General features: G+C 26.4%; 1 protein-coding gene across 6 annotated transcripts in view; it reads right to left on the bottom strand.

Moving 5' to 3' along the window:
* Positions 1-17,297, bottom strand: part of Rdl (Resistant to dieldrin) — a 114,882-nt gene that overhangs the window by 16,018 nt on the left and 81,567 nt on the right. For 5 of the 6 annotated variants that reach the window (XM_015328429.2, XM_089178949.1, XM_015328428.2 and 2 more), the window contains 3 exons: positions 17,059-17,285; positions 14,351-14,433; positions 2,279-2,416 (listed from right to left, as the gene is read on the bottom strand). In XM_015328429.2, coding sequence (XP_015183915.1) covers positions 2,279-2,416; positions 14,351-14,433; positions 17,059-17,285 — 448 coding nt within the window. Of the gene's footprint in view, positions 1-2,278; positions 2,417-3,969; positions 4,108-14,350; positions 14,434-17,058; positions 17,286-17,297 lie in introns of all 6 variants that reach the window. The other variant, XM_089178950.1, reaches the window with a different exon arrangement.

The following is a 17,297-nucleotide window of genomic DNA, read 5'->3' on the forward strand; positions in this document are numbered from 1 at the left end:
TTTTTTTTTTAGTTCTACAGCTTGGTTCATTGGAATTGTTTTTTTCTTTTTTCCTTTTCATTTTAGCAAAGCAGTAAAACTAGAAAGTTGAAGTATAGAAGTAGAAGTACATGAAGAAGAAGAAGAAGAGGAAGAAGAAGAAGAAGAGGAAGAAGAAGAAGAAGAAGAAGAAGAAGAAGAAGAAGAAGAAGAAGAAGAAGAAGAAGAAGAAGAAGAAGAAGAAGAAGAAGAAGAAGACAAAAAACTATGGGGAAAAGAAAAATAGAATAAAAAAAAAACGAGAAAAGAAAAAAGAAAGAAGAAGAAGAAGAAGAAGAAGAAGAAGAAGAGGGTTTGATATAAATTTAATGTTCGAAACGCGAGCGTACGCGGGATTAACGCACATCACGAAGTCGCGCATCGACGTGAAAAAACGGGCCTTAAGAAGAAGAAGAAGAAGAAGAAGAAGGAAAAGAAGAAGAAGGAAGAAGAAGAAGAAGAAGAAAAAGAAGAAGAAGAAAAAGTTATAGAAGTAGAAGAAAGTAGAAGAAGAAGAAAAAGGGAGAGAAAAATGAGGATAATAATAATAATAATAATAAAAAAAAAAAAAAAATACACAATAAGAAAAATATTACAGAAAAACGAGAAAGCGTTCGTTGGACTGATTTGAGGGTGGTTTTTTTTTAGGATGATGGTTGGTGGTTGTTAGGTGGATAAAGGGGGTGGTAGATGGGGTTAACAACAATAGCAACAGCAACAATAATAATAATAATAATAATAATAATAACAACAAATAGCAACCAACAGCAAGAACAACAATTTTCATCCCCCACTTTTTCCAGAGTTTTTCTTTTCGATGCTGTATTGTTCGTATTAGAAAAAAAAAAAATAAATAAATAAATAAAAAAAAGGAGACAAAAAAATATAAGCAAAAAAAAGAAGTAAGATTAAAACAATGACAATAATATTAAACAAAAACAAAAAATTAATTAAAGATAGTATTGAGTAAGAGATTGATTAATTTCGTTAGGATTTGGAATGAAATGTATTTTTGGTTTCTTTTTTTTTTTTTTTTTTTTTTTTTTTTAAGAAACGCGTTTTATTATTCGAAAACGACCAGGATGACGACGACGATGACGACAATGACGACGACGAGGACGAGGACGAGGAACGAAGAAGACGAGGTCGCGCGAGGAAGAGAGAGAAATCGATTGATCGAACGACGACGATGACGACGACGATGACGACGACGATGACGACGATGACGACGACGACGACAACGACGATGACGATGACGGCTGTTTAAATATCGTTGAGATTGTTGGTGATGGTGTAATAATAATAATTACAAAAAAAATTACATATATATATATATAAAAAATTGAAAAAAAAAAAAAAATTAAGAAGAAGAAGAAGAAGAAAAAGAGATAGAATTAATTACAAAATATTCACAATACAATATAATAAAAATTCATATCTGTATATATATATATAGATATATAGATTTCTATATATGTATATATATATATATATGTATAGGTGTATAGAAAAATATGATATTATACATGTACAAACAACTACACAAATTTGGAACACTAATCGACGTTTTTTTTATGTGATCGTAGTTCTTGTTGACATTCCGATAGCGTTCACTCCACCCTTTATTCATACTGTTTAAAAACGATGATCAAAAAAATAATATGATGACGCTTTTACAATATAAATTAGAAAAATATATAAGTATATAAATATTAATTTTTATATAATTAAATAAAATATTATTTAAAATAATATATATTAATTTAAATAATATTTTATTATTTTCTATAAAATGATATAATATAATTAAATAATATCATTTATATTATAATAAAAATGAATATATTAATATTAATATTTGATCATTGGATTTTTCTATTCTCTCGTATCAGCTAGATAAATGCTGTATAAAAATAATATTCTTTTATTTTTTTTTACGGCAGCAATGGTGTCAGTTTTGGAATAATTCTAAGGTAATGGTAGTGGTGGTGGTTATGGTGGTGGTGAATAATTGGAAAGAGGATTTCACTTATCCATATTATTCGTATTTCTGAAAGTTAATTAATTGATTAGGTTAGTTTAGCAACGAGTCTACCTTCGAATTAGAAAAATTATTGAAATTTAATATTAATTAATAAATAATAATTGATTGATTGATTGATTGATTGATTGATATGGTGGTGTTTAGGTTGTTTAGGGGTCTTTGGGTGGCGGGGGTGGGGGTTCGTGGGCGGGGGCTTGGGTTTTATTCATACGTTACCGGTGGTAAGACTAATCTCCATAGCTCGCTGCCTGTGCCCGAGGACCTTGAACTGTGGAAGGGAGACTTCGTTGCTGACACCGACGCTGTTAGCACCCTCGTTCCACTTGTATCGGATGTCCCTCATCGTGTATCCGACTGAAAAAATAGAGAGACCCCCCGCGGTTGGTACGTACCTGCGGAAGCCCTCACGCAATTCACGCGCCAACCTCCGACAAGGGCCTCCACTTACCTCGCACCCCCGCAAACCTCGAGTTTTCTGTATTTTTTCGTTTTCTTTTATATATGTATATTTTTTTTCCTATTTCCTATTTCTTTTTGTTTGTTTGTTTGTTTGTTTGAATGCTTTTTTTTGGTCATTTCTTTTTTCTTTTTTCTTTTTACTTGGTCATAAACACACACACACACACACAAGCATGTTCATTACCCATATGCACACGTTCATTCATTCGTTTGTTAGCTGACACTCATTCATTCATACATACACCATGCTCGTAAATCTATTACACCACTTGCATTCTCTAATTATCTAATTATGTATACGTTCTATAATACATTATTTAATTATTCTAATTATTTTCTATCTGACTTTCTCATTTCTAAATTTTCATTTATTATCTTCTACAGTTTTTTCTTAATTTTAAGAAAAAAAAAAAAAATACACGCATACACATACACGTACACATACAAATTCAGGTGCATTCCCTTTCCTATCCTGTATGTCTCGATCGAGTCCTTACGTTGAGGTATTATGGGATGGGGGATTATTCTCCGATGACTATTCGTATCTTTGAGATTATTTTTTTATGGGAATGCTATCATGATTCGAACTTAAGTTTTTTTATTTTTATTTATATTTGTTTATTTTAAATTTGTTCTATCATATTTTGCGTTCACATGTACTCTCTCTCTCTCTCTCTCTCTCTCTCTCGTTTTCTTTTTTTTTTCTTGTTGTTTTTTGTTATCTCTTCGATACGATTTGTAGTCACGGAGATGTCCGAATATTAGTCGATTTTGATTAGGCCAATTTAACTTTTGGATTACGGACTAATTCGACTCAATAGACGTCCTCGTGTCCGTAAACTTCATTCGTCGCATGGCAATGAAAACATTCGGATAAGACTTGGTTTGGTGAAGGGTGCATATTTTAAGTGCCGAATTTCTTATTTTATATCATTTTTTTATTTTTTTTTTTTATTTTCGAACGAAATTAGCGCAGGATAAAAGAAAATTTTGTGTTATTTTTCGGAACTTTTTTTCTCTTCCATATTTTTTTTTTTTTAAAGATAACAGGCGAATAGAACGATGGCAATAATAAAACTAAATATAATAATAACTAATAATAATAACCAATAATAATAATAATAATAATAACCAATAATAACAATAATAATAATAATAATAATAATAATAATAATAATATTTGGACAAGAATAACAACAACAACAACAACAACAACAACAACAATAAAGGTTCAACGGTGGTGTTGTAAACAGCGCGTGTGAATACTTTTGAGGTAATTTTTTGTAATTATTATTATTTTTTTTTTTTTGTAATTATGTTAATATCAATTGTATTGAGAATAACTTGCAACGAGAGTCTTGAATATTGTTTTTTTTTTCTTGTATTTTTTCTTTTTTTTTTTTTGTTGGTTAGGACGAGTTAATTTCAGAAGAGAGGAGGATATCTACCTGTAGATAGTGGTACGATTTTCTGTCCTTGCCTGTGACCGAGCACGCGAAACTGCGGTAGTTCCACCTCCCTCGCGATGCCGACCGACTCTAGGCCGGCGTTCCATTTGTATCGAATATCGCGATCTGTGTATCCAACTGCCGGGAGAACAAGAAACACAAATATCTTCGCTCTAACGTACAATAGTTACAAAAACACATACAAAGAAAGAGAGGGGTAGTTTTAAAAATTTTTTTTAACGTCGACAGAGTAAGTTTCGTTATTCGAAACAAATTAAAACGGAAAGAAAAGGCGACAACACAAATCATAGGAGATTGTTTGTCATTTATTTATAAAGGCTTTGGGAATTATTCAATCAACAAAAAATGTATGGAAATTTTATTAAGGTTTAAAATAGGGCTTTGTGATATATTCGAAAGCAATCCCGTTGATTCGGGTTAACACTCTAACGCGAAGATTTTTTAATTAACGATTGTTAGATAGATGTTAATTGATAGGATCATTTGTTATCATCGTTAATTATTATTAAATCGCGTTAAAGTGTTGTTTTGTTTTAAATCAATTCCTTGACGACTATCGAGCAAGACGGTATACGAAATTTCATCGAAGATAATACTCATAAATTTATTTAAATATATATATTTGAATTATTGTATTATAGAAAAAAAAACATATGTATAAATCACACAAGTTAGAAATGAAACCATCAAAAAAACAAGTTTTTTGATGGAATGAGACGTTATTTGTAAATTATTTATTAAATAATTATAAAAATGTGCGCCTGTAAGAATGCAATCCTCCAGACACACTTTGAAAATGTTGCTTGCGAGCACCTGAAACGGAAATTTGTCGCTACCTGTCGCATTTTCGTCTCATCCATTTTCAAATCACTCCCATTTTAAAGAAGTTTTCACTTCAAAAACAAAACAAAACAAAACAAAATTCAAAATTGATTATCACAAAATATTTTCTATTTCTTTTCATAACGTTTAATATAAAATTTTTGTTCATTTCTTGATAACAAAGTAGACAAGTATAATAAATTAATTATCACGTTCGTTCGTTCGTTCGTTTATTCGTTAATTCATTCGTCCTTTCTATAGAACCTGACCCTATAGGGTATGAGGGGGAGGGTTGTAAAAGATCGCGTGACCGTTTTACGAGTTTAACATTTGAGAAGTTTGCCCGAATTATAGTAACACTTGTTATCTATTTATATATGACTAATTCCATTGTGTAACCTTTAACAGTTATATCCATGTACGTATAGATAATACATGCATACATATAGACATACCGCGAACGGAGAAACATTCCTCTATAACTGAATCTTAGGTGATTACGATCGTTACATCGCATTCCAGACACTAAAGTGGCATTCCATCGCCTATGCAGCCACATTGCACTGTTAGCATAGTCGTATTAAGCGATCCATGAATGGAAGAGAATACACATACATATACACATTTCAAGAGATTAGCTTTGGTTCTCGTTCTTGAAAATTCCAAACTATCGAATGCTACTTTTGTCATTGCTTAATCTCAATCCTTTTTTACACTTAAACCCTAATCTCGTTTAAACCATTGGAATGGAATCGAAAGAACGTGATAATGAAATTATTTTAACACCAAGCTTACTATAACGTATGATCAAATAACCATATCTCTTACTGTAATTTGTTACTTTGTTAAAACATTTATAAAATCTTCTTTTCTAATTTGTTAATTTGTAAAAAAATTTATAAATTCATTTTTTTTATTTAAAAAATAAAATATATCGTTCGTTTTATAATTAATTAACTAAACACCAAACTTACTATAACGTATGATCAAATAATCATACCTTGTTCTTGTAATTTGTAAATTTGTAAGATAACTTATAAATTTATATTTTATTTAAAAAATGAAATCTATCGTTCGCTTTATAATTAATTAAAATCTAAAAATCTCATGTGATTTTTTATATGAAGTGTTATTAAATTTTATTGTTTAAATAATATTGTTATATTATCTTCGATGAACGATCGTTACACATCGTTTTACGGATGCAGGATTAGAATTAATAATAATAATAATAACAATAATAATAATAATAAAAAATTAGTTTCTTTTAAACACGTTTAAATAAGAGAAATTATTGATCGATTTGAATAAACGTATTTTAAGCGATCACATTACCGAAAGGTTGTAGAATAAAATGGTTTAGGGTGTTTTTTAGAAGGAGTGAGAAATTATTACGGATTATTTTACGGCACAGCGATTTGCGAATTGAATATTTTGCAAGAAGGGAATGGCTTTTGTTGCAGCGATATTAGCGGAAAATTGAGGATTTTTTTTTGTGGTAGTGGCGTCAAGTTTGCTTTTAAGAAGATAAGTAGACAATATATATATATACACATATTAACATTTATGTATGTACATATAGCAAATCATTGGAATATTTATTGCACATTTTAAATAATTGATCTATTATTTTACAATGTAAACTTTTTAATTTTTTTTACAAGGAAATTTATTATTTTAGGATCATTTTTAATTTTATTATTTTTGATTGAACACTTTTTTGTTTAAATTTAATTTCAAAACGATTAGGGGTATATAATTGTAAGAGTTATTTTCTTATTATTTATGTTAAAATAAATTTCTTACAATAAATTATTCTTTATAATTATGTATAATAAAATAATATTGAAAATTATGTTTGAAATTTATTTTAAATTTATAAGTTATATTTTATTATATGTTATATATTTAAATATAATAAAATAATATTAAAAATTATGTTTGAAATTTATATATATATATATATAATATAAAATATATTTTATTATATATCATATATAATAAAATATTATTTATAATTGACACAAATATAATAAAAAATAATAATAAATGTTAAAATATATATTTTGTGTTAAATATATCTTACACAGATACGAATATTTTTATGCAATTAAATTAAATATCAATTTGAAACCTTAATGATCCTAAAATATATATTTTCAATATACAAGAATTAAAAAATATTGCATTACAAACAAATAACAATTTTTTCACATGTATAGTAGTAATAAACATACTTTTGTGACTCGTTATATATACATTACATATATACTAATGTGTATATATATTTAAAGTAGAGATATATGGAGAAGCGGAGGAAGAAAAGCTCTCTCTCATTAGCTCTAATAAAATACAATAGTAATTTTTAAAAATGTGTCAACGTCATGCAGTTGTTGTAGACAGTGCGGATAAAATAAGCATAACTCAAGAAAAAAAGAAAAAAATACTTAAAACTACGAGAAACGCCATTCAGGGGGGAGGGGGTGGTGCCCTTTTTTCCCTTTTTAGCTTTCGTGCAAAACGTGCCATTCGTGTGCATCGTGCTTCGTGCATTATTGTGCTTACCAAATTACGCGAGGAGAAAAAAAAAAGTATATTCAACTTTCCCTTCTTTTTTTTTTATTTTGTTTGTTTGTTCGACCTTTTCAATAAACAAACTCGAGAATATTATTTAATGCTACGTCAACAACAATTAGTTAAATTTCGCGAAACCGAATGAAAATAATTATCAATAATTATTAATAAATTCATCCCGTTTTATCAAATTACACGACTCAATTATCTTTCACCACTGTTTTTTAGCTCTCGTATTTTGTAGAATTAATAAAGAAAAAAAGAAAAAAAAAAAAAAGAAAATTTAAACAAAAAGAGAACATGAAGAAAAAAAAATATAATCAAAAGAATAGACGATATATTAATAATGTCAAGACTTAAAATTTTTTTTTTTTATGTTTAATGAATCCTACGCATGCGTAGTTTGAAACGTTGATAAAATAATGTTAACCCTTTGATTTAAATAGGGATTTAAAAGATACTTCATGCCAACTAAATTCGTTTCTACTACGAGAATAGACAAATAAGATTGATATAAATGAAAATATAATTTAAAATTTATATATGTAAAAAGAAACTATTACATTATATATATATATATAAAGATGTATTAGATTTGTCAATAAAATATCCAGTGTAATTTTTATTCTGTTAATTAAGAATAAAAAATCTCATCTACTTATTGACCAATCTAATAACAATAATAATAATAATAATAATAATAATAATAATAATAATAATAATAATAATTATAATAATAATATAAACTTACGATTTCTATCGAGTCATGCAAATAAGAAAAAAAAAAAATTAAGAAAAAAGGAATAAAAAGGTTAAAATAAAAAAACAAAACAATGTATATTATATCAAATACAAAAGGTCATAAAGAAGAAATATTATTTAAGAAGTATAATAATAATAATAATAATAATAATAATAATAATAATAATAATAATAATAAAAACCGTAAACAAACGGTGGTAAAAAGGAACGAACGAAGATACACATATATACATATACAACAAACAAATAAAAAAAAAATATATATATATATACGTATCGTATAAACAAAAGTAGTAATCAGAGTTGAGTCTCTCATAGCGAATTTTTATAAATAAAACTAATTACGATAAATTTTATTATATTATAGACAAGCACGTTTATTTCGTTCGTGTTCTAACGTTGTTTTAAATATAATATAAACAAAATTTTATTTATTAAATTATTTCATTAGTTATCGCAAAATAAAAATTCGATCGATCGTTCGTTCGTTTACAAAAAAAAAAAAAGAAGAAATTGTTTATATCATGCTGCGCTTTTACGGCTAGAAAAATAAATGCACAATGCGTTTGTTACTTTTTTTAACTCTTTTTTTTTATATGTTTTTTCTTTTTTTTTTTTTTTGGTAAATTCATTGAAAACCTTTTTAATAAATATTCGACCAACCATAGTCGATTTCTGGAATCAGCCTCCTTCGGGGCTGGCCGTCGTCGGCCGTGCAACGTCCCCGGACACGAGGCTCAGTGCTATATGTCGGAGGCCTTTATGGGGGGTTTGGTAAGTGATGGTATATAAGTGATTAATATATATATCATATATATATATATATATATATAGATATATATATATTATATATAAATATATATATAGTGGCAAGTGATGGTGTTCAAAAATACAGCACACGCTTTCTCTAAATTCTCGATTGCATGATCGGATCGGATCTGGTGTTTATAATCACCGGATTTTATTTTTCATATTATTATTTTTTTAAAAATATATTTTAATACATACACATATATACGCATATATATATATATACATATATTTATATATGATATTTTAATATAATATATATGTATATATATATATATATATATATGAGTGTGTTTTGTGTTGTGTATGACGAGTGTATGTTTTTGTTTGTATGTTTGTATGTATACATATATATGTTATATATATATATATATATATGTATGTATTTATGTACAAGACACTTGTAATTGTGCGCGTGCGTCGTGGTTTTTTTTATTGTTCTAGCATTTTACGCATGATTTCTCATTTTTAATTTAATATTTTCTATTTTAATTTATTTCAATTGATTAAGTGAATTGTCGATTTGAATTAATTGTGTATTTGTCGATGGTTTTCTTTTTTATTTTATTTTCTTTTATTTTAGAGAGAAAGAGAGATAGTTAATGATAGGAGAGAAATCACACGTTTGCTAAAATAAAAACCGATGTGACAAATTCAGTGATATATATATATATATATAGCTTGGTCAAGTGGAGGAGACCCTTTTCGGAGGATGCTCGTAGATGCGTTCGCAAATTACATACGCTCGGTGCTTGAAATTTCATTATTTATAAATGAAAAATAATAATAATAATAATAAAAAAATAATGATAATAATAATAATTATTATTATTATTATAACGATATTATGTTTAGATATATGTATTAGAAAATGAACACACACGCACGTGTGTTTTTGGAATTTGTTTTTTAATCTTAAATTGATTTATTTTTATTCCAAACTTTTTTAAATATTGTACGATCATAGTTTGTTTTTCATCCTTGAAGGAATTTCAGCTAATTTGTTGTTAGAACGAATGTTCAATTTATTTATCTTTTTATTTTATTTTAAAAAATTCAATCATTTGCGTTACTTGATTTTTCTGTTAGTTAGTTTAGTTATTTAGTTTAATAGTTAATATTTAGTTAAATATTAATTACTTAGTTTAATATTTAATACTTAGTTTAAAATATTGAAGTAAATGTAAAAATTGTTAATGTAAAATGTTATTTGTTAAATGTAATTAATAAATTACATTTATATAAGTACGTATAGTAATAATAATATAAGTATTTATATATTATAATTATTATATATTATATAATTATTATTTATATATTAATAATAATTAAGTTGTTATATATTATATAAGTTTTATTTATTTTTATATAATATATATGTTATACAAAAGAATATATTAATTTATAAAAATATGTAAATGTTTCCAGTTTTAGTTTAATATTAGTTAAAAAAAAAAAAAACTAAAATTTAGTTCACAATTTTAATTAGAAATTTAGTTTAAAATATTACATTCAATATAAATTGTTAATTTAAAATATTGTGTGTTTGTTAATTTTAATTAATAAATTACATTTAATATTTAATTAATTTATTTATATATTTTTTAATATACGGTAGTATAAATTATTTATTTTTGTTATATAAAAGAACATATTAATTTATAAAAATGCGTGAATATTTCCAGATAAATATTATTATCGTAAGTTACTACAAATTGCACGTTTTAAGTTCGTAATTTTTTAGTTTTTTTTTTTATTTCTTTTTATTGTTCTTTTCATGAAGAGTGCATTTTTTCGAAAAGAAAAACTTAATGACTTTTATAGTAAAGGAACGATTAAGGTCGATGTCTGACTATAAGAAACGACGAGGATTACGTTCTAACCTTTTTCAACATATTAGAAGTAATTAAAGAGAGAAACACGACTAAAGGTACTACTAAGGTTTTATCTCTTCTTACTTTTTCGACTAAACTAATCGACGAACTTGACCGAGTTAACTTTCTCGTGTCTACGACATTTGTGAATTTCCTTTTTTTTTTTTTTAGATAGAAATACCTTTATTCTACTACTATTTCTTTCTTATTCATTTAATCTGTATATTATCTTATCTTCCATTTGTTCTTCCGTTTCTACTTCGTCACCTTGCGTTCTTATAAACTTTTATCTTTGGCTCATTAAAACAAAACAAAAAATAGAAACAAATTCTTTATCTATCGAATTTACTGTTTTCTCGAAATATTTTACTAATTTCATTTATCTCATTCTTCGTTCTCATTCATCATATCTCATTCATTTTCTCATTTCTTCGTATCGTAGAAATTGATTATTATTTTATTTTTTTTTTTAATTTAAATTTCTAACATACAATTATAACACACTTTTATTTTATTTCCTATTTTTATTCTTTACCTATACTTTCAAATGATCTATGATTTTTGTTATTTTATTTTGTTCATAAATAATTATTCGTAAAAAAAAAAATCAAATTAAATGGAAAACAAAATAGAAAATTTAAAACCCTTTGAAGTTTTTATATATTCCTATTTTATTTTAAATTTAAAAATGATTATCTACTTGATAATAAAAAGTAATTCATATTTGTATGATGATTAGTTATAAACGAACATATATATGCGACGTATGTAAAATAACATACATATATATTCAGTAAGAACCCGAATATAATTCGTCGACTAATTAGAAGATTAATTAATTATTCGCAGAATAGGTATCTCGTGAGTCAAGTTACGAATAGTAACCGCTCGTTTGCTTTAGAGTGACGTTAATTATTCCTTTTTTGGTTTACGCATTCTCGCTTACTCGTTTCAGAGTACACGAGTGTCTCCGAAATAGAATTGTGTATTATAAATGATTCGTTCGTTGAGAATATTCTCCCCTGTGTTTTTACATTTCTCTCTCTTTTTTTTTTTTTTTGTATTTTTTCTCATTTTTTTTTTTTGTATTTTTAAATATACACCACCGACCCCTTTCTTATTAGTTCGTACAATTTGTAGTAACATTTAAAAAAATAATTCTAATTAAAACGTCAAACACCAACGATTCATAACTTTAATATTTCCAAACCGACATACGTCATTCTCAAATGTTTTATTTAACATTTTTAAATATATTATTATTAAAATTAATAATTAACATTCGTTCAAACGCTTAGCCTTGTTCCAATTGTGACGTGCAATAAATTTCGTTTTTATATTTTTTTGTTTTTTTTTTTTAATTTTTTTATTTTACGTGTCACACTTGATTGTACAATCCTACACGCGCGTTCCTTCTTGTTATTTTAATATTAAATTCATTTGGTGGTTAAAAATTTAATATTTTAATTCAGAAATAAAATACAAAAGAAAATCAAATGATAGAAAAAATATATATACCAATTATATTTGTATAACCAATTTTGTTTGGAAAATATATATATATATATATATATATATACATTTTTAGTATATACTGGTTATACAAATATAATTTGTATAATTATTATATAATAATAATATTAATATAATAATTATTTTTATTACCACAATATATATTAAATTATTATATTATAATTATATATAAAATAAATAAATTATTATATAATAATTTAATATATATTGGTAATACAATTACAATATTAATTTGTATAACCAATTTTGTTTGGAAAAAAAATTTGAATTTACATGTTAATATAACGTTATAATAATAATAATAATAATTAGTATTATTAGTAGTATTGGATACGATAAAAAGAAGAAATGAAAAGTAATAAAACAAGGTAAGAAAATATTAGAAAAATAAAAATAATAAAATAAAATAAGAAAAAATGAACAAATATAGTGAGAGCGAGTGAATTGTAACGAGTGAAGGAGAAAGAGATGATGAGAGTTAGTGACTCTCCTTCCTTCATATTGAATTTGACCGATCGTGTGTCGGTGAGCGTGTGTAGTGGCACGTGACGGACAGATAGATAGATAGATAGAAAGATAGATAGAAAGATAGGTAGGTAGATTAACAGATAAATGGTTTAAGATGGGTTGGATAAATTAGAATGAGAGAGATAAAAATGATGATGGAAAAGGTTTCTTCAATGTATGTATATATGTTAATCTATGTGTTTATGTGTATATAAAAATACAATAAAATATATTTCAACTTATTCGTTGAAAAAATAAAATAATAATAATAATAATATAGGAAAAATGAGACGATTTGTGAATTTGTTTTTTAGTGTGTGTGATTTTAAATTATATGGATGGATGGTGTAGGAGTAAAATGGGGAAATGTTTTAATAATAATGTTAATATCTTCGTGTTAAGTTAAATTAGTTGATTGTGTCTATGTAGTGTAATGTGTTTTTTCTTCTTATTTTATATAGACATATATATATATATGTGTAAGTTAAAAATATTTGAATTATTATTATACTATGCACGCATAAGTTTCTAAGCAGAGAATGTATTTCGAGTTTGTCTAACAAGGAAACATCTTTGAGACTTTCGTATACGATTTTGATGATGTACTTTGTAAGATTTAAGATAAAACATTACAAGTATAATAAGAAAAGATATTTAATATATACATATATATTATAATATTAATAATAATATATTTAATATTTTTAAATTATATTTTTATGGTACTGATAAGTATATTGTCTTTTAAAATTGGTTTCTTCAAATTTGATTATTATTTTATTTTTAATAAATTTCAATTAAAATAAAAGAATAGATTTATTAATCTATTAAATTATTTTTTTTTACATTTGGATTTTTTTCAAGGTTCGTCATAGTCGTAGATGAATACCTCATGGATGTTTCTTGTTAGAAATTAATTGAATCTTTTTAATAAAGATTCGAATATTCGATTTACAACAATCGTCTTCCATGGAAATGGAAATATTTTTATATTGTAAAAGAAAATTAAGAAAAGTATTATTTATTATAATTAATATTATATAATATAGTAATATTACAGATATATGGGCCGCTTATTTTGAAAGTGGCCCATCTCCATTTATGTTCGAATTGAGATATTGAAGGGTTTGCGTTTCAATGCAAAAAAAAAAAAAGAAAAATAGAAAACCCCATAAAAAATCATCATGGAAGTCGAGTGTTGTATTTTCGAAAATATCGTTGTAGAGGTGTGCGCGTCCTATCGAGGTCCTGCGTGTGAAGAGCATAATCGTGATTAGATTTTAACCAATAAGAAGAGTTCTCGTCTAGTTGATGAAACTCTTCGAAAGTATTTTTTTTTTTTTTTATAATTCTAATTTTCTTTTCTTTATCTCATTTATCTTCTTTTTCTCTATTTTTTTTTTTTTTTTTTTTTAATATTAATGATAATTATAATCGCACGTGTGTTTTTTATATTTGTCTCGCCATTGTATACTTACAGCTCTCGATCTCGATATGACATAGTTGACGATCCATCGGGAAGTATTGTAAGTTCATTGGACACGATGCCGTAATCGTTAAACTGTAACAAATTTGTATTCGTATTATTAATAAATTTCATTTAATATATTTTTTCTTTTTTTTTTTTTTCAAAGTCTGATAGTCTAACAGGCTGACAGTCTGACTAGACTGACAAGTCTTATCGTTTTAATTTATAAAATTACTTATATATATATATGCAACATGTTAAATAAAAAAAGGATAGCACAGAAGGGTCAAAATATTTTAATAAAATTATTCAATAGTAAAATTATATATATAGGAACATGTTAAATAGAAAAAAAAGAAAGAGGTAACTTGGTAAAGTGAAAACATTTAAATAAAACAAATTACACAAGTTAAAAGTAAAACCTTCGAAAAAGCAAATTTTTTGAAAAACTGAGACGAGTGCATAGCATCAGGAGTAAGATAATTTATTATATAATATTATTTTTACTTTATTTTGTAATTATTTATTTAATAATTAGAAAAATAATAGAAGAATTAATTGATCGTCAAATTATCGTCACTTAAATTATGTTAAAAATTTTAATTGTTTTGCTTTTTCGTCGCATCCGTTTTCAAATCACCCACATTCTAATTAAATTTACACTTCAATAATTCGACAGTAGAAAAATAATAAAACCTACCATTAGAAAAATACTATAAGACAGATGAAGTATAATAATTATAGGAAGTAACAAGACTAGTCAAGTTAGGTATGCATGGTTGCTGTGAATATAGGTGGTGGTATTAATAACGAAGGACTCTTGGGTGTCTGAAAGAGGGTTGAATGAGAGAGAGAGAGAGAGAGAGAGAGAGAGAGAGAGAGAGAGAGAGAATTATAGAGATAGAGTGAAACGATATCTACGAGGAGTAGCAGGGATGAAGAAGAAGAGGAATATAGGCAGGTTAGTACGAGACAGGGGGAAACAAATTTGTCCTGGTTGGTACAATTGGTCCCCAAAGTGTACGACAGGTCATTTCGAACGGACGATAGAAGAGTGTAGGAAAAGGTAAAGGGATGGGTAAGAGAGGGGACTGGATAGGAAGGAGAACCTGTGCATTTGGAAAGCTCAAGGGAGTTTAGGGAATCTCCTGGTATCTCGAGGACGCACACCTAGGATCGTTCACCTAACTACTACGATGGAGACTAGAAGCTTTAATAGCCAATCGAAACGAATCGATTCAATTAATCCTAGACGAATACTTTCTCTAAGGAATCATAGTTCTAAAATCTTTTATCTTCTCACTTAGATAGGTCCTATTTTTTATTATTTATTTATTTATTTGTTTTTGTATATTTAATCTTATTTTTGAAGTGAAAACTTCTTTAGAATGGGAGTGATCTGAAAAGTAAATAAACGGAAACGGAGCTATGCAACGAAGCTATAAAAAGGTTGCCATACTAAATAATGAGAGAAAAAGAGACAAACATAGGATTTAGACTGCGAGGAAATGAGACGAAATATAGCTATACAGTTTTTCCTATTAGAAAATTTATACTAATTTTTCAATAAAATAGAAAAGTTTGTAAATACAAGAAACTCGATTACGAGGCTTTTTTACGAGGCTTGTTTACGAGACTTTTCTATGAGGCCTAATTAAACAAACCCTACGAACTTATCGGAAAGACCCTACGGACTTATCGGAAAGACCCTACGGACTTATCGGAAAAGTAGTGAGGTTTTTTTCGAAAAGTAGTGAGGTTTTTTCCGATAAGTCCGTAGGGTCTTTCCGATAAGTCCGTAGGGTCTTTCCGATAAGTCCGTAGGGTCTTTCCGATAAGTCCGTAGGGTCTTTCCGATAAGTCCGTAGGGTCTTTCCGATAAGTCCGTAGTAATAGGAATAATATTATAACAAATAAACCCAACAATTATTCTACTCCTGATATACTGCAGTCGTCTCTTTCTCTCGAAACTTAGTTTTTCGAAGGTTTCACTTCTAACACGTGTAATCTGCCCACATGATATTTTTTTAACGTAATATGTTGATGGAAAAATTTGTTAAATAATTACAATTTTATTTTAATTTTATTAATATATTCGATATGCTAGTTTTATATATATGTACTATAGAATTAATAATAAAAAAATAATATTATTTTTAAAAAATTAATTTAAAATAATAATAATAATAATAATAATAATAATAATAATAATAATAATATATATTATTTTTATTAATTTTTAATAATAAATAATTATTAATATATTAATTAATAATAAATTAATTATTTTTTAATCATAATATATATATATATTATTTTTCTATTATTAATTCTATAGTTTATAATAACTATAGAAGTATATAACGATATTTGAAGATTGTTCAATATTGGAAAAAATAAATAGAAAAAAATTGTTAAGGGTAGGTTTGAAATTCTTACCTCCCCTTCCCTTTCTTCCATAGAGAGGACATAGCAAGGTACGTGATATTAAATAAAATTTAATAAGGAAGATGTTTCTGGGCGTATCTTTTAGAAAAGAATTTGTAGAATTTTTAAGAAAAAAAATAAAATTGAAGATTATTCTCGTGTTGTGTTATTGTTGTTGTTGTTTTATAATTTCTCGTAGAATTTACATCTCGTAATAGAAGTTCTTAAATTCTTTAAATATCATTATATATATTTATTGAAGGGTTTAGGTATTAAAATAAAGGTACTCACCGTATACTACGTGTGATGCTTCCGGAATGATGAATACGAATGAACTCGTTGCTGGTGGTAGCGATGTGAAAGTATGATTGTTTTTCGTTCACAAAGAACGTATCCGGTACCCAGATATTTTTGATAAATTCCGAACCGACGCTTAACGTCTCGACGCCTTTTTGTTGCGTAAAGGCAAGTCGTGGATCCGTCCAGAATTGCCGGAAGTAAAAATCCAACGTAAAGTCCTGACAATTGAT

Source organism: Polistes dominula, unplaced genomic scaffold (assembly GCF_049000335.1).
Source record: "Polistes dominula isolate Pdom_NZ unplaced genomic scaffold, Pdom_raw_medaka contig_18, whole genome shotgun sequence".
NCBI lineage: Eukaryota > Metazoa > Arthropoda > Insecta > Hymenoptera > Vespidae > Polistes > Polistes dominula.